The 27,335-nt window shown below is 37.8% G+C and overlaps 3 protein-coding genes across 3 annotated transcripts; 1 reads left to right on the top strand and 2 right to left on the bottom strand.

The window, feature by feature from the left end:
- Positions 1–11,550: 11,550 nt before the first annotated feature.
- On the bottom strand, positions 11,551–13,610 carry LOC109242147 (putative disease resistance protein RGA4). Its single transcript, XM_019408981.1, has one exon. The coding sequence runs from the start codon at positions 13,590–13,592 to the stop codon at positions 12,840–12,842; it is 753 nt and encodes a 250-aa protein (XP_019264526.1). The 5' UTR covers positions 13,593–13,610; the 3' UTR covers positions 11,551–12,839.
- A 52-nt stretch (positions 13,611–13,662) lies between these two features.
- Positions 13,663–19,543, bottom strand: LOC109242140 (putative disease resistance protein RGA3). Its single transcript, XM_019408974.1, has 2 exons — positions 19,475–19,543; positions 13,663–14,181 (listed from the first exon to the last, which is right to left on the bottom strand). Exons 1-2 carry the CDS (start codon positions 19,541–19,543, stop codon positions 13,663–13,665), a joined length of 588 nt encoding a protein of 195 aa, XP_019264519.1.
- A 4,024-nt stretch (positions 19,544–23,567) lies between these two features.
- Positions 23,568–24,790, top strand: LOC109242139. The gene is made up of 4 exons (XM_019408973.1): positions 23,568–23,650; positions 23,843–24,021; positions 24,132–24,263; positions 24,399–24,790. Exons 1-4 carry the CDS (start codon positions 23,568–23,570, stop codon positions 24,788–24,790), a joined length of 786 nt encoding a protein of 261 aa, XP_019264518.1.
- Positions 24,791–27,335: the final 2,545 nt, after the last annotated feature.

Raw genomic sequence — 27,335 nt, 5'->3', positions numbered from 1 at the left:
TTAAAAAATTAATAATATTATAAATTAGAGAACGATTGGCACAAATTAGTTTTTCGACTAGAATTTGAATATAAATCTCTTAAGCTTTCAAATAAAAGATTGCATAGTGAAGAAATATAAAATATTTATTAATAAAATTTACTATAAAAGAACAGTTGAGTTTTCTAAATTGCAAATCAAGCTTATTATATTTGACTCATCCACAATTTTTCCTAATATTCCTAAAATTAGTTCCAAAAGAATAAGTTACTTTACTTTACTTTAAAATTAATTAACTTGACTCAATTTAAATATAAAAAAAGAAAACGAATATATAGAAAAAATAATCATACTTGAATAAGAAAAGTACATTACTGTAAATACTACTCAATAGTAATCCATCAAGTCTGTGTAGCCAACCCAATGTTAGCTTTCCTAGAAAGCCATAAGAATAATACCACTTTTTTAGGTAAGAACTTTTGAACTTAGCTTAATTAGAGGAACCAATATTCATTTTCGGGAAAAGGGTCCTGATATATTTCTGTACTATTGAAAATAGTTTATATTTACCCTCCGTTATTCTTTCCGTCTAAATCTAACCAACCGTTAGCAACAACAACAACAACAACAACCCAGTAAAATCCCACCAGTGGGGTCTGGGAGGGTAGACTGTACGCAGACCTTACCTCTACCCCAGAGGGGGTAGGGAGGCTATTTCCGGGAGACCCTTGGCTCAAAGACAATAGATTTGTGACAACAAAATCCGAAAAATAATATCAGCAACGTGAGAGAGAGCAAATAAATGGAAAAGCAGTAACACAAATATTATGCAAAAGTGTGAAACACAACGTAAATCAGTGCTAGACAAAACACTATCATACTCATCGGTACAAAGAGGGAAACCGGGACAAAGAGGAAAACCGCTCGACTACCCTTTAACATACAACCCTAATGCTCGACCTCCACACCTTCCTATCAAGAGCCATGTCCCCGGAAATCTGGAGCCGTGTCATGTCTTGTCTGATCACCTCACCCCAATACTTCTTGGGCCGCCCTTTACCTCTTCTCGTACCTGTCAAAGCCAACCGCTCACAGCTCCTAACCGGGGCATCTAGGCTTCTCCTCTGCACGTGTTCGAACCATCTAAGTCGCGCCTCCTACATCTTGTCATCCACCGGAGCTACGCCCACCCTCTCCCAAATATCTTTAGTCCTAATCTTATCCAGCCTAATGTGCCCACACATCTATCTCAACATCCTCATTTCTGCTACTTTCATCTTCTGGATATGTGAATTCTTGACTGGCCAACACTCAGCCCCATACAACATGGCCGGTCTAACCACCGCTCTATAGAACTTACCTTTGAGTTCGGTGGCACATTCTTGTCACACAGGACTTCGGGTGCTAACCTCCATTTCATCCACCCCACCCCAATACGGTGCGTAACATCCCCGTCGATCTCCCCATCTCCTTGGATAATTTACCCTAAGTACTTAAAACTTTCTCTCTTGGGGATGACCTGTGAGTCAAGCCTGACTTGTACATCCGCTTCCCCCATCACGTCGCTGAACTTACATTCCACATTTTCCGTCTTAGTCCTACTCAACTTGAAACTCCAGGGTCTGCCTCCATACTTCCAGTCTCCCATTAACACCGCCTCGCATCTCATCAATCAGAACTATATCATCAACGAACAACATACACCATGGCCCTCTCTTTGGATATGGTGTGTCAGTGCGTCCATCGCTAGGGCAAATAAGAACGGGCTTAGCGCAGATCCTTGGTGTAACCCCATAACCACTGAAAAAGGCTCTGAGTCACCTTCCACAGTCCTAACCCGAGTCATAGCTCCATCATACATATCCTTTATTGCCCTAATGTAAGCCACTGGCACACCTTTCACCTCCAGATACCTCCAACTGTTAGCAAAGTAAACAAAAATACTCCTGTCATTAATAGCTGTCTAAATTGGCAGGGGACCCATCAAATTTTAAGCTTAGGTGGAGTTTATATCATTATTTTTTTTATAATATCTTTTAAAACAAATGGCTAAACCTACTCCTTCCTTACAGCTTGTTTGGATGGTTGTTACCCGTCGTTTTATAATGTATTGTATTGTGTTGTATTGTATTGTACCGTTTTATGAATGCAACGTTTGGATAAATTGTATTATTTGCTATTGTTAAATAACATGTTGCTGTTTGGTTTGACTGTATCGTACTGTACTGTAACGGATAAGTTACTAAAATACCCTGAATTGTTTATATATTAAATTTATCAAGAATTATGCATAAAATAATTTAAGAAAACTCCTTTCTACTAATTTATCACCAAATATGTCTTATAAATAGATTAAGTAATTAAAATCATGCAAATTCTAACAAAATTAGCAATTTTATGTTGGAGTTGGAAGCAGTAGAAATTCGGGGGGAAAAGGGGATGAAGACAAAGTAGGTTATAGGTGGGACATTTTCAGTTAAAATATAAAAGGGTAAAAAAGAATTACGAAGTGATAATTAGGGCATAATTGAAAAGAAAAATAGGAAACAATCCCACCACACCAAATCGGTTGTTTCAAAATTGGGACTTTTCATTGTTTCGGGACAATGGATTTAACAATACAATAGAACCAATTTTAATGAAACAATCAAAACAAACATTGTTTTGGGATAACAATACAATACGATACAATGAGTAACAACCGTCCAAACAAGCTGTTAATTAAAGTCTTCTTCTCCTTTAAAGTCTATCACTGCTGAGATTTAAGGAATTTGTTTTTTTTTAATTCCAAAAGAAATTTTTCACAAACGAGAATTGTACATGAAAGAATGTTCAAAATAAAAAACTATACAACCCAAATTTGAGTTCATGGATAACAATTTCTTTCCACTACCTTTCTCTCTCACAAAAATCTCAAATGGGTCATGTCTCAACACCCCTTCAATACTCACCAGACAAGTAAGCAATAAACAAATCATTGTCGATTTCCTCCTCCTCCTTTATTGTAACAACCCGATCGTTCCTTCTGAGGGTTATAGTCCCATTTTCCCCATTTATGCTTATTTATGTGTTGTTCAGCTGTGTTGAATTGTATCGATTTGGTAGGTTTGGGTTCGGAGTAGTTTTGGAGTGAAATGAACACTTAGTCTCTTGGTTAGAAAGCTAAGTTAGAAAAGTCAACCGGAAGTTGACTTATGAGTAAACGAATTTGGATTTGGATTTTTATAATTCGATTAGCTTCGTTGGGTGATTTTAGACTTAGGAGTGTGTCCAGAATATAATTTGGAGGTCCGTAGTAGAATTAAGCTTGAATTGGCGAAAGTTGGAAGTTTAGAAGTTCTTAAGCTTGAATTTGAGGTTGATATGGTGTTTTGGTGTTGTTTTGGGTGTTCCGAAGGTTCGACTAAGTTCGGGTAGTGATATATGACTTGTTGGAATTATTGGTTGAGATCGCGAGGGCCTCGGGTGAGTTTCGGATAGGTTTGGGTTGTGTTGCGCTCGTTTTTCTTATGTTTCGACGTCGTTTCTTTAAGCATAAATGATATCATATTAAATAAATGAGCTCCAATTTCTTTTTTGATTGAAGCATTAGATCTGTATCGTAATTACGGACCCGTAGCAAAAAAAATCATCGAATTTGGACATTATATGAGAATTTTATGGTCATTTTACTATGAATTAGGTTGCTAGATTTTTCAAATTAATTACGAAATTGCCACTAACGGCGTATTTAAAAATCTGCACTATTTTCAAATATTAAAACCTACATATCTCATTCATTATAAGGTCAAATTGAGTGATTCAAAAGCCTAACTTGACTAGAATTTCACAAGGAATCCATTGGAGGAATAAATACGAGTTTCGGGATCGTTTGGCATGAGAAACGAGGCAGAATAGCTGGCAGAAAAATATATAAAACTAGGGTTTGTTCATTCGGTCATATTTTGAGTTGGGGAGCTCGGATTTGGGCGATTTTGGAGGCGATTTTCATCATATGAATTGGGGTATGTTTTCTCTACTCGGTTTTGGTTATATTTCATGAATCCATCTTCATTTTTGGGATTTGATTGATGATTTCAAAGTGAAATTGAGGGAGTTAGGGTTTGAGTTTTGGAGAGTTTTAAGTGAGTACTTGAGGGACCAAACAGAGTCCGATTTTGACAAATTTTATATGGTTAGACTCGGAAGAGGACGAGGATTATTATTCTGCCATTTTTGACTAGTTTTGAGACGTGGGCCCGGGGGCCGAGTTTTGGTTGATTTTTGATTTTTGGCATGTTTATGTAGTTTTTATTGTGGAATTCGATTCTTTAGACTATGTTGATAGTAGTATTCTGATTATTGTTAGATTCGGAGCTTTTGGAGGCCGAGTCCAGAGATCAGGGCATCCCAGAGTAGGATTTTACGGTGTTGAGGTAAGTAACAGTTTTAACTCTGGCCTAGAGGGTATAAACCCGGAGAAATTGATATCATGTGATTGTTTGGTGGTGATACCCGTGCTAGGTGACGGGCGTGCGGGTGTTCACCGCAAGGGATTGAGACTTGGTTCGTCCCGTGAGGCTGTGAGGCCTAATGGCTGTTATCTGTGGTTATGTATTTACTTGTTGTTGAACTTGTTTGCCTTCATGTTAGAGATCATGCTTAGGCTTTATTCATGCTCACATTATTTGTATTCAGTCATAGAAATTATTGTACATGTTTACCTCAGTCTCTATTATTTGCTAATATGCGGTGATATTTGATGTGGGTTGTGTCCCCTTATTTGTTGATGATGGTGAGGCTAGTGAGGTACATGATTGAGTAAGGCCGAGGGCCGGGTTGCGAGGATATATATTAATACCATAGCGCGTGAGTTATCCGTGTAGCACGTGAGTTGACCGTGCGGATCCAGGTATTGATATGATTGTACGTGAGTGTCCGTGCTTAGCGCTTGGGCTTTGGGAGCCCCTCCGGAGTCTGTACACACCCCCAGTGAGCGCAGAGTGTTGAGTGTTTTGAGTGTGTTGAGTGCTGAGTGCGAGTGATGAGTGATGGAGCGACACTGCGGTGAGGTTGTATTTATTTGTGCTGTTGCTGCATTAATATGTTAAATTTCTTTGTGGCATTTATTGAGTTATGGAATTTACCTGTTTATTTCTGTTAATTTTTTTTAAAATTGTGAAAATAAATAATTGGACTGTTTTACTTAGCTCGTCACTACTGCTCAGTTCCTTAGTTATTTCTGTTACTACTGAGGTGGTTGTACTCATAGTACACCCTGCACTTTATGTGCAGATCCAGGTGAGTTAGAGCGCGACGATCGTTGAGTTCAAGCCGGCTATCTTTGGAGACTACAAGGTAGCTGCTAGCGTTCGCAGGGCCTTGTTACTCCTTTTGTCATTTCTTATTTTGGACAGTTAGACAGTTTATATATCTTAGTTGATAGTTTTAGACGCTCATGACTTAGTGACACCCTGATGTTTGAGATTCGTTTCCATATTTTATATTATTTATATTTGGAGTTGGTTTAGTTTATCAGGAATTAAATTATTGGGAATGTTTTATTAAATTCGTATAATCAAATTAGTAGTAATATTTTGGAAATAGGCTTGCCTTGTAACACGATAGGCACCATCACGACCATGGTTAAATTTTGGGTCGTGACATTTATCTCGTTAACCACAACTTCCTGTTTTAAAAATCTTCCTCAATCACCTCAGGAACTTCAAATCTTTTCTTTGGGGATTTAGTTTTGATATTCATCAATTTTCACACTATCTTGGTAGGTTGAAACGGCGAGAACCAACAACTCATTGGCCTCTCACTTTCTAGATTTTATTCTTTGGGGACAAGCTTGGCGATGAGATCCCCATCAGAGATGGACACATTGGTGGCACGTAGATTGCATAATCCGGGTTTTAGGGAACAAGCACGTTTTCATAAGGGAGTTTGGTTGAGTTTTGAACCTTCTTTAGGAATAGGCTAAATTCTAAAGAATAGTGTTAGCAATGGTGGTCTGTAGAGGAAAAGAAGACTTTAATTAAAGAAGGGGTAGGTTTAGTTATTTGTTTTAGAAAATATTGTAAAAAGTAAGGACATGGACTCCACATAGGCTTGAAAATTGATGGGTCCCGTGCTGTTAGACCTCCACCACTTTGAGCTTGACTTGACAACGAGAGTGTTGTCATGGGGCAGCAAGAGTGTTGCCAAGCTAAGGTGCACGAGTAGCACCAAGGCAAAAAGGGAAACGGGCAAGTGATGGCCAAGGCTTTGACGGAGGCGAGGCAGCTTGGCAAGGGCTTGACAATGAAATGCGGGCTGAGGGTGACACTTGATCATGGCAAAGGCATCAAGGCATGAGGCAGTGATGCCAAGACAAGGCAAAACAAAGTGTCAAAGGTAGGCTAAAGTTCAACGGAAGGTGGTACGTGGGACAGACTTGTCATGGCATTGGGGCGCGGCAAAGGACCATGTTCGTGGGCAATGGCATGGGCAAAATGTGGCTACAATGTAGCTGAGTACAAGCATTGGCGCATGATTCAAACCAAGGCACAAAAATGGGCAGAAAGCTTCAGATTGACCAAGTCAAGGGCAGTTACGGCACATGCTGCGCACATGGGCAGCAGTTGAGCTTTGCTAAAATGCTGGCAGAAGTGTTAGCACGTTTTTGGGGCCATTATCCCATTATTATTAGCATGATTTACATAATCCTAGTAGTTGGGGTTTGTCAACTACATTAGGCTAAAAAAGTGGGCTGTGTGCGACAAGTGTCTAGGCCTAAAGTGCGACAAGTGTAAGGCAAAGGGGCTGTCTCATGTTTTATAAATGGACAACATCCTTATGCTTGGGGCTGAGGTGAAAAACGTGTATGAGTGCACATTGAGAGTTAGGAAAGAGTCCTAAGTCTGTTTTCAAGAGTGAAAACACCTAAGGTCAAGAATGATCTTTTGTACATGGCTGTACTTTGAGTTGAGTTTCTTTGTATGCTCGAGTTAAATAAAAAGTTGGGAAAAGAGTTTCATGTATATTGTGCCTTGTGTTCATCTATATTTTCTGTTTCCATTACTTAATTTCGTTGCCTAAAATCAGTCCGAAGACTTACTACATTGAAGCTGCCTAAAAATAGTCTAAGTCCAAAGTTGCTGTAATTTTGGCTAAGTGTTGTGTGAAGGCTAAAGTCAAGCGCGGGACTTGGCTGCCGCGCAGGCTGGTTTTCGACAGACTAAAAATGCGCCTGTGACAACTGGTATTAGAGCGGAGCAGAGTCGTGACAGAGACACGACGGGCAGTGGCAGATTTCGTGGTCTTGTTTGAGAATATGGCCGGTGGTAACAACAAACTGCGGGAAAGGCTAACGAAACTGGAGGCATTGGTGGGAAATATTCCTGAAGGTGAAGAAATTCAGACTCTCGTGACAAGGCTTGCCTACCTTAAGGCAGAATTATTAAGGCTAAGTCAAGAGAATGCAGATCTGAAAGCCGAGACAGTGGTGCTGCGGCGTGATGTGCGCGAGGATGCTCCTCAACATGGTGCTGATCGTCTCAAGGTGAAAATTCCTGAACCTAAGGCATTTGTTGGTGCAAGGAGTGCACGTGAATTGGAGAATTTTCTTTGGGATATGGAGTAGTACTTCCATGTTATTCGTGTGCAAGACGAGAAGGAGAAAGTAACTTTGACTAGCATGTATTGAGTGAAGATGTTAAGTTATGGTGGCGCACTCGTGTGGCTGAAGATGATAGTTTGGGCAGACCAAAGATTGAGTTGTGGGAGCGGCTTAAAAAGGAATTGAAGGATCAGTTCCTTCCTAGCAATACGTCTTGGATTGCTAGGGACAAACTGAAAAACTTGAGGCAAACCGGATCAGTGAGAGCATATGTCAAGGAATATACTTCTTTGACGTTGAGCATCAGCAATATATCGGAAGAAGACAAATTTCACAACTCCATGAGCGAGTTGCAACAGTGGGCACAATTGGAGTTGCGTAGGCAGAATATTCAAAACCCCGCAAGTGCTGTGTCTGTTGCTGATGCATTGAGCGATTTTCACTTGAGTGATGAGACTTCTGCTTCAAAGTCTAACGATGGAAAGAAAGACAAGGCAAAGGAATGGAAGAAATGTGAAAACAAAAATACTAATAAAGACAAGGGGAAGGGAAAGTATGAGGCTGGAACTTCAAAAAGCAAAGAGAAGGGCAGCAAATTCAGTGGCTGTTTCATTTGTGATGGGCCACATGGAGCAAGGGACTGCCCGAAGAAGGCAGTGTTAAATGATATGACTGTCGCGGACAAGAGGACTGCAATGGAGGCAATGACCAGTGACAAACAAACTGTTGGTGTCAATGCAATTGTGGATGAAAAGAAGGGAGGCCAAGGGGCGTTGCTTGTCAACCCCTTAGGACTCATAAATTGAGCTAACCTCGACGAGGACGTCGAGTTTCAAAGGGTGTGGGTGGTTTGTTAGGCCTCTGCCACTTTGAGCTTGACTTGACAACGAGAGTGTTGTCATGGGGCAGCAAGAGTGTTGCCAAGCTAAGGTGCACGAGTAGCACTAAGGCAAAAAGGGAAACGGGCAAGTGATGGCCAAGGCTTTGACGGAGGTGAGGCAGCTTGGCAAGGGCTTGACAATGAAATGCGGGCTGAGGGTGACACTTGATCATGGCAAAGGAATCAAGCTATGAGGCAGTGATGCCAAGACAAGGCAAAAATGAAGTGGCAAAGGTAGGCTAAAGTGCAACAGAAGGCAGTGCGCGGGACAGACTTGTCATGGTAATGGGGCGCGGCAAAGGGCCATATTTGTGGGCAGTGGCATAGGAAAAATATGGCTACAATGCAGCTGAGTACAAGGCATTGGCGCCTCATTCAAGCCAAGGCACGAAAATGGGCAGCAAGCTTCAGATTGACCAAGTCAAGGGCGGTTACGGCACATGCTGTGCACATGGGCAGCAGTTGAGCTTTGCTAAAATGCTGGCAGAAGTGTTAGCACGTTTTTGGGGCCATTATCCCATTATTAGCATGATTTACATGATCCTAGTAGTTGGGGGTTGTCAATTACATTAGGCTAAAATAGTGGGCTGTGTGGGACAAGTGTCTAGGCCTAAAGTGCGACAAGTGTAAGGCAAAGGGGCTGTCTCATGTTTTATAAATGGACAACATCCTTATGCTTGGGGCAGAGGTGAAAAACGTGTTTGAGTGCACATTGAAAGTTAGGAAAGAGTCTTAAATCTGTTTTCAAGAGTGAAAACACCTAAGGTCAAGAGTGATCTTTTGTACACGGCTGTACTTTGAGTTGAGTGTCTTTGTATGCTCGAGTTAAATACAAAATTGGGAAAAAAGTTTCCTGTATATTATGCCTTGTGTTCATCTATATTTTCTGTTGCCTTTACTTAATTTCGTTGCCTAAAATCAGTCTAAAGACTTACTACGTTGAAGCTGTCTAAAAATAGTCTAAGTCCAAAGTTGCTGTAATTTTGGCTAAGTGTTGTGTGAAGGCTGAAGTCAAGTGCGGGACTTGGCTGCCGCGCAAGATGGTTTTCGGCGGACTGAAAACGCGCTTGTGACACGTGCCACTATGGACAATTGATAGTGATAAGGGCATTTTTGTTTACTTTACTAATGCTAGGGGAACGAAAAGTATAACAGAGGATAAATGTAGACTATTTCCAATAGTACAGGGGTATATTCGGCCCTTTTCCCTTCATTTTCTCAACCCTAATCTAGAGGCGTTCATAAAATCCGAAAAATCGAACCAAACTGACCAAAAGATCGATACTTTTTTTTGTTTGGTTTTGATTTTGAATTTTAAAAACCGATCAAATTTGATTTGGTTTTGATTTTAATCAAAACATAACAAAAAAGAAAGAAAGAACTAAACCGACTATAGAAGTAGCTATTTAAAATTTATTATTACATGTAGGTCTGTGTGTGTATTTATACAAAGTTTCTAAAATTTTATGGTAGATATTAATCGTTTGCACTTTTAGTCTAGTTCTTTGCCTTCACATTCTAGTTTGATTGGTAATTTTCTTTTGCTAAGTACAACAACAACAACAACAACAACAAACCCAGTATGATCCCAACATGAATTTTTTTTTGCTAAGTACAAGAATATATTTCATGTTAAAATAATTTATTTTTAATCGAGTCCTTAAATTATTCATCACTATTTGATTCAATTATCATCAATATATCTTGGTAAATGATAGATTTCTCAAGGAGCAATTGGTTTGATAGTGTTATGTTGAAAATGTAGTCACCGGAATATGTGTTTGGTAGTGTACGTCTCATATTTAAGGAAAACCCGATAACTAATCGGAAAAAACCGAAAAACCAACAAAACCCGCCATAAACCGAATTAATAAAAAATCGACTTGATTTGATTCTAATATTTGAAAAACCGACTTACTCGGTTTAGTTTTTTTTAGGAACCATGAACACCCCTACCAATATCATACGATCTTCTCTTATTTTCCTAAGATATTTTACTTTGCTCGCTAATTCTAGGCAATAAATAGAAAAGCAATGAATTAAAATTACTACTTCTATTTCTTTTTCAAATTGAATGATACTGTTCATAGTTCATTATGCATGAACTTGAGAGATACTGTAATCTTAACCAAATAATCATGAAAGAGTCCCGTAATGAGTCTATAGCCAAAGATTCTATCCAAATTCAGACCATAGTGCATTTCAAATTAGTCAGGTTTGCTCAGGAGAGACTGCTACTGTGGCTTGCATACAAAACAAACCAACCCTGTTAAATAGCAAGTTTGGGTCAAGAGGAAACGGAGCACCACAAAAAGCTTGACAAACTCTTTATGCATTCCTCTAACAAGTCTAAATGAAAATTTACCCAACATGAATACCACCCAATTTTGACTTGATATACCACAGCTAGCAACAGAGACGGATCCGTGATTTCAAGCTTATGCGTCGGGATTTTAATCGTTTTAAGTTAGTGGATTTCAAATTAATAATTTGTGCATATTCAATGAATTTTTTAAGACAAATACAGGGTTCGAATGCTCTCTGACACTCTAGCTCCGCCCTGGCGAGCAACCCTCTAGCATGATGTTTGATCTAGTCGCCTATGAGAAAGAACAAAAAATTTCCATATTAAACCACACTGATAAAGAAATTTAAACATTCCTTGTTTGATGAGGAATTAGAAGGACAATTGGTTTCAAGTGAAAGAGTACAATGCTGAAAGGAAAGCGCAAATGCAATTCACTGATAACTTTGCATTTGTGTTGATGTCAATTAGTTGCAAGAAAAAGGATCGTATTTATATAAAGCTTTTTTTCTGGAATTCTTCAGTTCTATAGTTATATGTATTCTTTTGGGGAATGAAAAAGTGAAAACTAAAGGAAAGAAGGAGAATGGAGGCTCAACTGATCAGAAACTGAAAGAGAAATCTAGTTACATAAGTTTCTGAATTGCCATCTCACCTACGACAATTACTCTGGGCAGCCACCAATTTGGGTCAGTCCGATTGGTGCAACTTTCTTCTAACTTGGGCACCTCGATTCCTAATTCAATTATTACCATCTCTGTTCGGGCAGAGAATCTCAGTGTGCATGTCCGTACACTCGCAATGTATGAAGGGACAATAGTTGTTGAATGCCATTAAAAATCAATTGGCCTCAAAGTCCACTGACTCTGATAAGGACCAACAATCGATGTTCTAAACCCACCGAGACGGTGTAGCCCTTCTATGGATACACTATTCAATCTGGGACAGCCTAATATATTCATATATGAAAGTGAAGGCATTTCACACAAATGTAAAGGGAGGGAAACTAAGTTTTTACAAATGCAGACCTCCAAAGATTCTAGAGACTGAAAATGCTCTAGCAATCCGTTAGGTAAACTGATCAATCCATCACATTTGTATAACCGCAGACTTTGGAGGGAAGTCAAATGATTCACTCCATTGGGAATAGGAATGGAACTGAATTTGGTGCACCTTTCAATTACTAAGCTCTTAAGAGAATGGAGATTGTACAAACTTTGTGGCAATTCACAAAACTCTCTGCAATTTATGACCGATAGATGTTGAAGAGAAAAATTATTGTGTAGCATCTCATCTGGAAGAGAGGTGAGCTCTTTCACATCATCGACAATAAGATCTACCAGAGATGTCAAGTTGCTGCACAAGTTCAACAATGGCATATCACTGTCAACTCCTTTAATAGTTAATTCACGCAGGATTTCAAATTGATTTGGAGTACTTCTTAACAATGAACAGTTCCTAATCCTCAACTTCTCAAGTCCAGCAAACATTCTTACTCCAACTCCATCTCTACCAACATTTCCTGTTGGTATCAATTCCACTCCCTTCCACTCAGTGAGGCTAGGCATATCATCCAAAACTAGTTCTTTAAGTAATGGGAACACTTGGATATTTGCATTATCGCTGCTTGATCCATTATTGCTAACCTCAACACCATAAAATGTAGGTGCAATGCATTCCACCTCATGGAATCCTACCAGCTCAAGATGCCGAAGGAGTTTAAGTTGGCCAAGTGATGGAACTTCTTTGCACTTTTTGCAACCACTTAATTTCAACTTGACCAGATATGGTAGCAAACCTTCTCTCAACCATGAAGGAAATCTAGTCCCCAAATAGTCCACCACTGCTAAGGTTTTCAAGTTTGGATGTGGCTGAACACCATCCATCCAACACATACTCATTATTGATTTCACAGCCTTCTATTTCATCATGGGACCATAAATATGCCAGCTTGAAGATATTCGGTTTCTCCTGCAAATATGCTGTTTGAGCTTCTTCTCTGTTACGTACCAATTGGAGACCATTGATCGTCAATTCACCTCCAAGGTTTTTCAAATGACCTAATTCGTTAATTCGACGACCTTGCTCTAAACCTACCTTGAAAAATTGTAGGTCTTAAGACAAGTCAATTGCCCCATGTTAAGTGGCATCTGAAAGTGGTCATTAAAGATACATCGTGAACCCCAACCAGTAATGAATTGGTAACAAGAATTGTAATATATGTGTCTCAAACTTATCATATTTCCCATCTCATCTGGAAGCCCCTCGAGTGAAAAGCAGTTATTGACTCTAAAAGTTTGCAAATTGTAAAGCTTGCAAATGGAGTTGGGCAAGGCTTTGATCTCAGTGTAGGAGAGATCAAGATATCTCAAGTATATTAGCTTGCTAATTGAGGCTGACAACTCCTTGATGCCTGACATGGACAGATTTAAAACTCTCAAAAACTGAAAGCTCAATAGCATATCTTCAGATATATTGCTTCTCCAAAACAACGTGCACAAACGTCCTGGCTCATTTATATTATCTATTAGATCACTTGGTGAGTCCCATCCAAAGTATCGAAGTTGAGAAAGATTTTCTCCTCCAACACCTTCCAGATTAAATAGTTTAGATTTTAAAACATCTCCAGCCAAATCATGCACAAGATCATGCATCTTACAGTGTGTTATATCATTGTGCTCATTTAGCTTAACATCTTGCAGCAAGGAATTTTGCAACAAAAGTTGAAAAAACTTGTTCCCAACGTCTTCCATCACAGAGGTCTCTTGACATGGACGAAGAAATCCTTCTGCCATCCAGAGTTGGATGAGTTGGTCCTTTTCAAACTCAAAATCTTTTGGAAACATTGCAAAGTAAGCAAAACATTTTTTCAGATGTGGAGATGGTAGATAAATATAGCTCAGTTTAGGATTTTCTTTAAGCTATTTTCCCCAATATCACCTTCACCTGCAACAAGGCGTTGCCATCAAGAATTGCCTGCCATTCATGTTTTCCCTTATTGCGTAAGAGGCCTCCCAACACATTTGCTGCCAATGGTAGACCTTGACACATTTTAACAACCCCGTTGCCCATGCTCACTATTTCCTCTGGTACCTCCCCATCAGCAAATGCTCTTTGTTTGAAAATGGACCAACAGTGATCTTCTGCTAATTTTCCCAACATATGAAGATGTGCTGCTACTGCGGATGCCACCTGATCCCTACGAGTAGTCACAAGAATGCAGTTTCCTCTGGATATGTTTATTCCTTTCAAGGTGTCCACGAACTCATGCCACAATGTAGGATCGACATGCCACAAATCATCTAGGACAAGCAAATACTTCTTCCCTCCCAATTCATCTTGCAGCTTCTTTACTATTATATCCCGGCTTTGAACCTCAGTTTTCCTCTCTGTCAATGATTCGAGGATCAGTTCAAGATATCTCTTAGTTTCTAACTGTTTAACCAAAAAATAGATTTTTAGTCAAAGCTAGAAATTAGAAGAATCGGGTTACTGATAATCAAAAAAGTAAATAAAGAAAGAAATTTTAGAATAACCAAGTATGAAAGCTGGTAAATCAAAGTATATTCCAATAGACACCCCCCTTACATTTGTTTGTTTCTCCCCTTTTTATAGCTCTTTTGGGATACGAGCCTTACCTTTGTCCTAATAATGCTATTATGGGCAATTAATGACTTTAAATGTTACGTTATACAATTATACATTAAATACATATTTTCTAACGTTTCCAATAATTAATACTCATTAAATATTGTATCTGGGCTCCTTTTTGTTGTCAGATTCATTCCTTTGACTCTTCACTATCTTTGAGTTTCAAATGTCTTGAATAGGTATGAGCGTTGAATTACTTTTATGACTGCTCGCACCCCGCACCCCCTCCATTTAATTTACTCGTATCTAATGTTGCTCGTATCTGTTAACCAACCTTATTTCTTTGACTGTTTGACCAGTCTATATGTCATGACACGTCGCCATATACATAAATATAATTTTCTCCAATACATGTTGGACATTAATCTTGACCACGTGGAATTTGGTAGTAGAACAGAGCCTTGTAAAAGAGTATGAATTGGTTGGTAACTTTATGGCAAATAAGAATTTCACGTGAAAATGAAGGCAACATATAAATTCAAAGCTATGTATGGCAGTTGGTATATAATTTAGTCAATGGACGAAATATATATATCCGATAAGTCTTGAAGTAGGGAGATTTGCATCTATATCCGCTTTTTGGGTCACGTTTTAACTTGTGCCCGCTTTGCAAAAAAAATTGCAAGCGTACCCACTTTTTCGCGTAACTTCAGCATACGGAGCTGAAGTAGCAAAGGCTATCACGCAAAACTTCAGCATTCTAGTAGACGGGGCTGAAGTTTTTTTGTCCTGGATAAGATGCTGAAGTTATTTAGTTCATTTGTAAAAGCTTTAGCACTAAATAACTGAAGTTTTTTTGTCCTGGATTCATTAGTTTTGTCATAAAAAATTTTCAAAAACTTCAGCAGAAGATGCTGAAGTTATTTAGTTCATTTGTAACAACTTCAGCACTAAAATAGCTGAAGTTTTTTTGTCCTGGATTCATTAGTTTTGTCATAAAACTTTTTCAAAAACTTCAGCAGAAGATGCTGAAGTTATTTAGTTCATTTGTAAAAACATCAGCAGTAAATAAGCTGAAGTTTTTTTGTCCTGGATAAGCTTTTTCAAAAATTTCAGCAGAAGATGCTGAAGTTATTTAGTTCATTTGTAAAGTCTTCAGCACTATATAAGCTGAAGTCTTTTTGTCCTGGATTCATTAGTTTTGTCACAAAGCTTTTTCAAAAACTTCAGTAGAAGATGCTGAAGTTATTTAGTTCATTTGTAAAAATTTTAGCACTATATAAGCTGAAGTTTTTGAAAAAACTTTCTAATATACTAGATAAATAATCACCTTATTCTTTCATAGTGTATTACTACTATAAAATAATCAGATTGCCAACAATATCTAAATCATAAATTTTGAAAACAATAAACGTGAAAGAACAGAATTACGTGAAAATATTCACAAATTATTGCCTACTAACTTACGTAATTGTTTATAATTTATTTTTAAATAATCTGATAAACATATTTATGGCAATCATCCCATGAACTGAAGTTTCATAGCAGCACCAACAGCAACAGAAGAAAGAAGAAGAAGAAAACGAAGGAGGAAAAGGAAGAGGAGAAAGGAGGCTGAAGTTGTCTAAAAAGTGGGTACAAGTTAAAACTTTAAAAAAAAATGAGTATAGGTTAAATGGGGGCGACCAAATAGGGCGCCCCGTGCAATTTTTACCTTGATGTAGGGGCATTTGTAGGCATATAAATTTTATTGGAATTAAATTTGTAAAATAATTGAGATTATATTTTAAAATTCAAGATATACTAGGGCAAATAAATTTATTGGGCTAATATAATTGGATTAATTATAAGCCCAATATATATGGATAAAATAAATAAGCCTTAATCTATTGGGCTGGCCCATTAAATTGGGCTAAAGTAATGAGCCCACTTACTTAGGCCAATATGCCATCTTCTTAGAGGCCCAATTTGGTGCCATGTGTCATATGACGTGGCACGCCAAGTCAAGCGGAAGAGCCAACGGGATCATGCCACGTGTCAAAATGACAAGGCATGTCAAGTCAAATTAAAGGGCCAAAGAAATCGCGCCACGTGTGCAAGTGACATGTTCTGGCCAATCAAATGCGGCCTTGTCACACTTCAAATTGATTGGTCGGAAAGAGTTTGTTCTTATCATAACTCTTCCTTCCCACAACTATAAATAGGGGTCTTCATAAACTCAGAAAAGACACCAGAAGTTATAACAAGAAGACAGACGGGAGCTCGTGGATCAAAAGCCACAATTCTCTACAAACTGCAAGTGTTCAAGCATTCAAGCACTTCAACACAAATTTCAAGTATTCAAGATCAAGAACGAAGTCAAATTAAATACAAGGCGTTCAAGATCAAGGCTACTTGTTCGTGAAACAATTCGTGACAACAATCAAAGTGTTCGCGACGGATAAATCAAAATCAAATTCAAATTCAAGATCAAGCTCAAAGGTCCTTGAATTTATACTAGAAAAGTAGAAACGGAGGAATCGTAGAGATTGTACACTCATATTATTTGAAATAAATACTACCATTGTTGCGATAACTTTCGGTCCTGATTTTATTTTCTCGACGCAAATTTATTGTCTACATCCATCTTCAAGAATAATTATTATTAAAGGTAAAATAGAAAAAAATAATTAATTTTATCTTGAACTTCTAAAATAATAAATAGTTTGAGACTATTATTTTTAAAAACCACGAATAACTTGAGACGAAAGGAATACTACTAAGAGCTTTTATAGTAGTAACAGTTTTCAATGTTTTGATATTTTTTCCTAGGTAAAATTATAATTGCCAAATAATTACTATTATGGTTTTCTTACTTTCTTGGCTGACAGTTTCTTCTTTTCACATTTTAATATTTAATTCAAAGGATTAGTTCACTTTTCATGGGAATTGTGAAACTTTCACTTCAGTAAATGCAGAATTGACAATACTTTACCTAGAGCCTAACAATTATTGGTCTAAGAAAAAGCAATTATTTGGTTCAAAAAACTACAAATATATGGAGACCAACCTTGACTTCTTTCATTCTTTTTCTTCTTTTCCGAAAATTGAGAATACCAAAAAAAAAAAAATGAATAGGAAAAGTCAGTTCAATAATAGAGAATAGGTGGAGCTAGTAAACAGACCCATTATGAAGATGTACGAGATCTTAGAATTTTTACTTCTGCTATAATTGATAATGTTAAAGTAATTTTCATTCCATTTGAATAAAATATAAGTATACGCTGAAGTAAATGGTATAGTACAATATCTTTGAAATATTTGTCGGGGAAGTTGCTATTTTGGGAAATTTTTTTACTCCCTCCGCCCATTTTAACTATAGCTTTAGCTCAAAGAAATTATTGTAAAATAATTATCACTTTAGGAATTCAAAACTATATTTATTATTTGTCTCTGTTACATCCCGTACTTTAATATTAGGATAAGTCATGGTAATTCACATGTGCTTGAAGGGATAGAGACTATTCATGAGATCATAAAGGATTTGTGACTATATTATTGTAAGTCCCCGTAAGTTTAACAACTTTGATACCGTTATATACATTTGATATGGTATTTTGAGTGGAATATTTTTGTAAAGCAATTTGAAAAATATAAATTTATATAATTATTAATATTACTACTTTCAATTATACTCATAATATGAGAAAGTTTATGAGATTTTCTTTATTGTAAAGATATAAATTATTTTCTAACAAGAAAAGAATGATATCTTTTTACCATTTTAAGAATTAAGTGTACGAAAATTTGTACTCTTTATATGAGATTAGGAAAATTAGAAGTTCAGAAAATATATGCATTTTTTTCATGGATGTTTTAATGAAACAATAGTGTGTGTATTGATTTTATATGTTACCACATGACCATGATAGTAAGTTATATAAAGTGTGTTAAAAGTGAATAGTATTTTAAGTAATTTGAGATAATTCTTTATTATGCGGGTAATTAATTAATTACCGGATAGCGAAATATTACCTAATTAATTAATTGATTATGGGATAAGATTAAAACCCCTCCTCACCCCCACGTGGCAGCAAAACACCAACCAAACAAATGACTCTTGGTCATTTATGATTAGGTGGCAACCTATTGTAGTAATTTCAAGACACATATTTCTAGGATCTTGAATACAAAGACTAAAATCAGACATGACCTTTTGCACATTAGCAATTCCTACAAGATATTCCTAACATCTTCAACATTGTTCTTACAAAATCTTCAACCAATTCCTACAAAAGAAATCCAACGAAATTTCTTAGCATATTAGCAATGATTTTGCGATTCTAAGGGAGTACGGTGCAATCTTTTTCAAGAATATTATACGGATTTTTTCCTACTCCAAGTATGTTAAGGCTAATCCTTCCTTCTTTTGGCATGATCCAAGTAACGATACGTAAACATAATGTTATTCCATAAGTGGTTCTACTCTTAATAGTTAAGGATGTCTATGTTATTCATTCTCGTAAAGTGATATTCAAGCATGTCTACGTACGTATCTAGTTCTCTATTGAGGTATTTGATAAATATGTTAATGTTCATAATATCGTAATACATGTATCTTCATGCATATGTATTTACCACCGAGCTACGGCCGGTCGGGCAGTCATGCATTAACCACCGAGCTACAGCTTGGGCAGTCATGCATATTCATTTACCACCGGGCTACAGCGGGTCGGGCAGTTACCACCGGTTGGGCAGTTATGTATCATTATTTACCACCAGTTGGGCAGTCATACATTTATCACCGTACGACAGCCGGTCGGGCAGTTACCACTGATCAGTTGGGCAGTCATGCATTATACATATGGATAATGGTCTCAAAGAGAAGTATTATATATATATATATACACACATATATATATATATATATATATATATATATATATATATATATATATATAAAAGTATAATAAGTATGCATGCACTTTAGAGATTCAGGTTGATTCTTATATGTCTTTAATTAATGTTGACTTATTGTTATATTTCAGTTCTGCCTTATATACTCAGTACATTATTCGTACTGACGACCTTTTGCTGGGGACGCTGCATTCATGCCTGCAGTTATAGATAATCAGTTTGACGAGCCCTCATAGTAGACCAGTTTGGCATTCAACGAAGGATCGTTAAAGTCCACCTCATTCGGAGTGCAATCGAGTCTATGAGTCATCGTGTCTGAGTTTTACTACAGACTTATGGGTAGGCCGGTACCCTGTCCCATTTGATGTCAAACAATCTTAGAGGCTTTGTAGACAGAGGTTCATTTTGTACAATATGTCAGAAGCCTTGACGGCCCATATGTATTCATATTTTAAGAAAAATAATTCAATGATACAGTGTTATTGTCACGACCCAATTTAGGATTGTGACCGGCGCTTAGGAGCAAGTGCTCCCAAGTTAGCCTCATCGGTAATTTTACAGAAAATCGGACAGAGTTTCTCCTGTTTTTGGACCATCCCTAAAATTTTCCCGTCTCAAATGAACAACTAAACATCCTAATATCATACCAAATAATTGACAACTTGTCAATTAACCAATACAAGTCTCCACCATAACTAAACCACCAACTAACCACTAAAAATACTAATTTATCTCCAACTTTGATAAATGAGAACGATACTCAACATAAGACTATAATAACAAAAGAATACTCATGACACTAAAATAATGACTATGGAGAGACTCTAAGAATTCAATGAAAAGACCATAACAATAAATAAAATCTCTGCCCACGCGAACAAGTGCGAGGCTCACCGAGAAATATCGACTTGTGCGCTCTAATTAACGAAATCCTCGCCTGCGTCAACTGCTGTCTCTGTAAAATAATTAGCGGGGAATGAGTCGCTAGCTCAGTGAGTAATAACACTTAACCACAACCGTTTTTTTTGGGGACAAGTCAGAAACATGCTAGTATCTCAAAGAGAAAATACATAAAAATGTCCTTTCAGAAACACTAAATAATTTTCAGTCTCATCACGCTTTTCTTGTAGTAAAATATAATTAACAATTCAATAATAAGCTCGGTAACCACTGTATAATATCAGTATTCAAATTCATATTTTGGGAGGTTTCAATGAACGGATCATGTAATCGGTATACTGTGGACTTCTTTACAAGAAGTCATATATAACGGTAGTCCCTACTCGAGGGAAATCGGTAATGGTATGGTAGTTCTACCTTCCCACTAGCTAGGGCTATAACGGTAATCGGTAATTACAAGGTGCACCAGGTCTAACGAATCCGCCGTTAGCTACGGGATCCTTCAATGTCTACTCCCATTTATACTTGTCTCTGTATCCATATATACTCGTAGAAACTATTTTAAAACAATATAGGGCATTTCGGTTCTATCAAATCATATAATTTCCTTTCGATATAAATTCAAGTAACGGTAAAACAGATCTAGTGACAACGAAAATATTTAAAACCACGATATTCATCTCAAATAACTATTTCGGTATCATATCGAGTAAAAGAGTTGTCCCACATGCAACTCAAAATAATCGGTAACATATTCATATTGAAAATCATGTGTAAATCATGCAAGTTATGAAAATACAAATTGCGGTAAGATTACTACTCACAGTACTCGTGCCGAAATACCAAATGCTTCACCTCGAGCATACAAATTCCTCCAATCAATCTATAATTACAGCAATCTCATGTTAGTTTCCTTATTTACGCTAATCATAGCTAATTTAGAATACCCGACCCTCGAGGTTTCATATTTGACTCTTATTCGCCGAATTATATTTACCCACCTATGAGTAATTCAACTAGTCCATAATCTATCAATTTCAACTTGTATAATTTATTAATCCAATTTCATAAAGTTCTATTGATTCTTTAGGACGAAAATTCTCAATCATCATGTAATAATTAGCTAATCATTAGAATTAAAAATTGAAGACAATAAACTTTGAAACAGTGTAGCAGAACCCGAAACACATCGTGTACTCTTTTCTTAACATTGTGCACATAACCTATATTTAATTTAACTCCTTAATATGCATAATAATCACCATTATTAGACAATTATTACTCCACACACATTCTGCCCCAATTATTAGGTAATCATCTTTCCCTAAATTTAAAGAATAAATCCTGTAGAAGAGTAGTAATTTCTTTCTAGCAGCATATTTGTTTCTTCTATATCCAATTCCCAGAAGTCATTGCTATATTATTCCCTAGTCTCCAGATAATTGGTAAGATAATTACAAACTAAATTATGTGTAAGGTCAGTGTCATGTATAGGAATGAATATCTGAATTCTAGTTTCCTCCCTCACTTTTCTTCTCCAACTATGGTCGCCGCTCACCCGATTCCGCTTCTCTTCGTTCTATTTTTTTCCTTTCTTTCTTAGCGTTTTGTAGCTTCTATTGTTTAGCAGCAGCTTTGCTGCCTTTTGCCCTTTTCGTTTCTCTTTCCTCCTGATGGGCTTTAGCCCATTCTCCTGTTATTTCTTTTTTTTTTTAACTTTAGTTAAAGACTTATATGCCCTTATTAGTATATAGGGTATTACAGTTGTCCGCCTATAGTTATACATTATGAGTTGTGGCCATGTTGGCCCATGATAGTTACAAAGAAAAAAAAAGAGTTGCAGAGTGGTTCGCTCGGGCCAGTGTGGCACCGGGTGCCAGCCACGCCTCCCTAGGGTTGGGGCGTGACAGTCTCCAACTATACCCTTAGTATTAAAGAAGTAATAGTTCTTTTTTAATACTTCTCAATTCTCAAAAAGCACTTAACAAGGTAGTTGTGATGTCACACATCGTATTGAGCGGAGTGGCTGAAATGGAGGTTAACATCCGGTGTCTTGTGGATAAGAACGTGTCACCAAGACTTAAAGGTAAGTTCTACAAAGTGATGGTTAGACCACTATGTCTTATAGAGTGGATTATTAACCAATCAAGAACTCTCATGTCTAGAAATAAGCAACAAAGATAAGGATGCTGATATAGATGTGTGGACATACTATGGAGAGATATGATCAGGAATGAAGATATTCGAGGCAAGTTAGGTGCGGCCTCTGTGGTGAACAAGATCAAGAAGCAAGGCTGAGATCGTTCAGGCATGTGGAAAGGAGGTGTGAGAGATGTTGGGTTTTTATCTAATTAGATAAAAGGTGTGAATGGAAATGGGAGGAAAATATTTGGAGGGAAACGAAAAGTTTGAAGTTGTTTCCTTTACTAATGCACTTTGTCCCTCATCAAAAAATAGAAAGGAAATCTATGTGCTTATATGGAGAAGCACATCTTCTAGCTCTTCAAGAGTTAAGAAGAAGTGGTGCCTCGCGCCGTCGTCATCGCTTGCTCGACTCGGCTTCGACTTGATTGATAATTTTTTGGACCATATTTGTTTCCCGTTTTTCGTTATATAATTTCTTTACTAATATTTTTTTGCAGTATTTTAATTTAAGATTCGTCGTTGCCAACAGTCATTTTGAGTTTAATTCGTGACCAGACTTCTGCCGAAATGGTACCTCATATGAATAGGTACCTTCGCACCTATTCAACCAGATTGTTGGGCTATAGATTCAGAGGTTTTGCCTTATTTTTCAGCACCGAAAATCTGCATACTCTCCCCTCTCTCTTCTGCATTTCTGCACTGTTTTTTATAGCAAACGTCATAAGTGTGAATTACTGCCGTTTGTTGAGTTCGACGAAGTTCCGTATTCTTCATTGTCAGTATTACAAAATAGTTGTTCCATTCTATCCTGGGAGGGATTAATCCAATAACCTTGGGCGACAGTGAGGGATTAAATTTCTTAAGAAAACACAGTTTACTATTGGGCTCGAAACTTTTATTTATTCTGTTTCTGCTTCTGTCTGTACTATTTTTATGCAAAAATTATTTTCAAACACAGGTTGAGAACAAGCTTAAGGAATTTAATTTTTATATTCTGTGTTCATCTTACTTTCTGTTTTGGGAGACAAAAATCCTAGCGATTTTCTACTCCCGTTTTAGAGATTAAAATCTTCGGATTTTTTACTCCAGTTTGAGATTAATGTCTTTCTGACTTTCTACTCAATCTGACATTAAAATCTTTGTGATTTTCTACTCGGTTATTTGTATTCGGTTTGAAGATATAAAAACTTCACCGACTTACCAATTCTGGTTGTGTCAATTTCTTTTATAGAAAATTAACAACAAGTACGGAACAATAGAATGGTTCTATTGGGACTACCACTGCTGCAATGGCTACTGCGTCTTCAAGTCGCACAGCTCCTGCACCGGCAGAAAAGCCCGAAAAGTTTTCCGGCGTGGACTTTAAGTGTTGGTAGCAGAAAATGTTCTTCTACCTGACCACACTCAATTTATGGCGCCTTATCATGGAGGACGTTCCAGTTCTAGGAGAAGAAACTCTTGAAAATGAGCGATTTGTGGTCACGGAGGCATGGAACCATTCTGACTTCTTATGCAAAAATCATATTTAAAGTTGCTCAGAATACGACTTGTACAATGTTTTTAGCATCATGAAAACATCACGAGAGTTGTGGATTGCTCTTGAAAAGAAGTACAAAACTGAAGATACTGGACTTAAGAAGTTTGTGGCCGCCAAATTTCTAGATTTTAAAATGGTTGACGGCAAATCTGTAATAATGCAAGTCCAAGAAATGCAAGTGATTGTTCATGACCTCCTTGTTGAAGGTATAAATCGAGTAAATATATTTATTCAAGATATTGATTACTTTATAATAATAAATTTATGATCGAAGTTATGGTCATAAATGAAGCATTTCAAGTTGCGGCATTTATAGAAAAGCTGCCTTCGCCGTGGATGGACTTTAAGAATTACTTGAAACATAAGCGCAAGGAGATGACGCTTGAAGACCTTATTGTTTGTCTACGGATTGAAGAGGACAACAAGGCTGCAGAGAAGAAGTCCCGCGGTAACTCAGCAATAATGGAAGATTTTTTTTTGAGGAAGCGTCTACAAGCAACATAAAAAGAAAGAAGTCGTCTGGTCCAAAGAATTACCCGAGCAAGAAGAAATTCAAAGGTAATTGCCACAACTGTAAAAAAAGTTGGACATAAGGTTGTGGACTGCCGTGCACCGAAGAAGGACAAGAAGAAGATTCAAGCAAACATGGTTGAAAAGAATGATGAAATGGAGGACTTATGTGCCATGGTATCTGAATGCAGCTTGGTAGGAAATCTCAAGGAGTGGTGGATTGATTTTGGAGCCACTCTTCATATTTGTGCTAACAAAGAGTTATTTGCCTCTTATGTTCCAGCATGGCCCGACGAGACTATCTTTATGGGAAACTCGGCAATAGAAAAAATTGAAGAAGTTGGACATATATCTTTGAAGATGACTTCGGGCAAAGTTGTGACTCTAAATAGTATTCTCCATGTTCCTGAAATTCACAAGAATTTGGTCTCTGCTGAACTTCATATCAAGAATGGATTTAAGTGAATGATTGTTTCTGAAAAAAGATGTAATAAGTAAGAATGATGTGTTAGGAAAAGGTTACCTAACTGAGGGTCTTTTCAAGTATAATGTAATAGCTATTGATATCAATAAAGTCCAAGCTTCTTCTTACTTACTTGAGTCAAATAATTTATGGCATGCATGTTTATGTCACGACCCAAGTTCTCCCTCCATGAACTGTCATGACAGCACCTAGTCTCTACGACTAGGTAAGCCTACCAATTTACGAAAAAGAAACGAAATACGAAAACGAATAAAAACTGAAGAAATAAACAAAATAGAAACGTTTAAGATGCCTCTCGACATAAACCAATACATGTTCTCAAAAACTGAATCAACTCCCAAAACCCGGAATCTCATGAAATCACAAGCTGAGAAACACTACATAAGGTTCTAACTCCAGAATGCCTAGTCAAAAGAAAGTACAAAAGATCTAAAGCTAACAGAGGGAATAGAGAGAGACTCCTCGGTCTGCGGACGCAGCAGATATACCTCAAAGTCTCTGAAGGTCGTCTCGCCTCACAAACGGTATGGCTGAGCCAATGAACCTGGATCTGCACACGAAAACATGTGCAGGATAGGGCATGAGTACACCACGACGGTACCCAATAAGTGCCAAGCCTAACCTCGGTCGAGTAGTGACGAGGAAGGTTAGGGCCCTACCGATAATATGCATATATATATATATATATATATATATATATGTATGTATATATCAAAAGATAAAAACAGTATGAAGTAACACAGGATAACAAAGATAATAACATCTACAACGGAGAGAGAAATCGCAAAAAGAAAGTAACTCCACACAGAGATGGCAACAGGGGATCTCCCAAGATATCGTCCTGTAGTCCCAAATGTAAATATCCAATGGATCTCCCGGGATATCATCCCGTAGTCCAGTTCATAATGCGCAGGGGATCTCCCGGAATGCAAATCCGTATTCCCAAATGTAAATGTCCAGTACAGGGGGGAATCTACCGGGTGCTGTCCCATAGTCCCAATATAAATGTGCAGGGGGATCTACCGGAATACCAATCCGTAGTCCCAAATAGACATACAAGGGGATCTCCCGGGATATTGCTCGTAGTCCCAAAGTAAACATACAACATCATCACAAAGAATATTCAATTCTATCCGATTTTATACCAAGGAAAAACATATATTTCTAACCTAGCATGCTGCACAGAATTCAAATAAAGCAGTTTGAGCAAGTAAAGCAATTAAGTCACTTAGACATGCTTCCCTAAACTAACAGTAGGCTCAAATTGCAAGTAGTGTACACAAGGAAGAAAACACAATTATAGTTACTTAATGAAAGCATGATTTTCAACAATTAGCACATGTACGCACTCGTCACCTCACGTACAAAGTATTTCATATATCAACAATACCAAATCCTAAGGGGAGTTCCCCCACACAAGGTTAGGCAAGCTACTTACCTCGAACCAGCTCAATCAACTCGAAACCACGCTCTTGCAACGAGTATCCAACTCCGGGTGGCCCAAATCTAATCAAATTAATCGCATAATGTAAATATAACTTCATGTAGCTAATTCAACTAATAAATTCGAAGCTAACACACGAAATTAGGAAAATCGCCCAAAAAGTCCCTCGGGCCCACGTCTTGGAATTGGATAAAATTTACAAATTCAAAATGCCCAATCACTCACGAACACACTCGAACAAAAATCACCAAGATCCGACGTCAAAATCCCACTCAAAACTCAAATTTTCAATTGGGGAAACCTTCTCCCATTTTCCAAACTTTTACCCCCAGTTTCCTTAATTAGAATAGGAAAACAACAATAGAATATAAATCTAGGATCAAAATCAAGATAGAAAACGTTACCCAATGTTTCTCCTTCAAAAACCCTCGAGAAATCGCCCTCAACCGAGCTCTAAATCATTTTTTCCAAGTTTTGAGTTCAAACCCTCGTTCTTCCCTTTTTTTGAACAACAATATCCGCTTCTGCGACCATGGGACCGCACCTGCGCTCCCGCTTCTGCGGCAAATGGACCACACCTGCAACTTTGCATTAAAGCCCAAATTCCGCACCTGCGACCTCTTACCCGCAGATGCGGTGCCGCTTCTGCGGTACCTGGGCCGCATCTGCGACCAATTTCAACATTGCCTCAGACCGCACATGCGGTCCCCCAACCGCTTCTGCGGTGCCCCACCTGCGGTCCCATACACGCAGGTGCGATTATGACAGGTTCAGCAGAGCTTCAGATTTTCCTAAGTCCAATTCAACTTCCGTTAAGCACGCGAAACTCACCCGAGGCCCTCGGGTTCTCAACCAAGCATGTCAACAAGTCACATAACACTATTCAAACTTGTACCAACCCTCGGAACACTCGAAACAACTTCGGAACACCAAATCACCCTCGGATTCAAGCCTAAGGATTCCAAAACTTCCAAATTCCGCTTTTGATCAAAAAGTCTATCAAACCACGTCCGAATGACCTAAAATTTTGCACACATGTCCCAAATGACACAACGGACCTACTCCAACTTCCAGAATGCCAT

Source organism: Nicotiana attenuata, unplaced genomic scaffold, assembly GCF_001879085.1.
Source record: "Nicotiana attenuata strain UT unplaced genomic scaffold, NIATTr2, whole genome shotgun sequence".
Lineage (NCBI taxonomy): Eukaryota > Viridiplantae > Streptophyta > Magnoliopsida > Solanales > Solanaceae > Nicotiana > Nicotiana attenuata.
The sequence above is the reverse complement of the archived record's forward strand: the minus strand, read 5'-3'. Positions and strand labels throughout refer to the sequence as shown.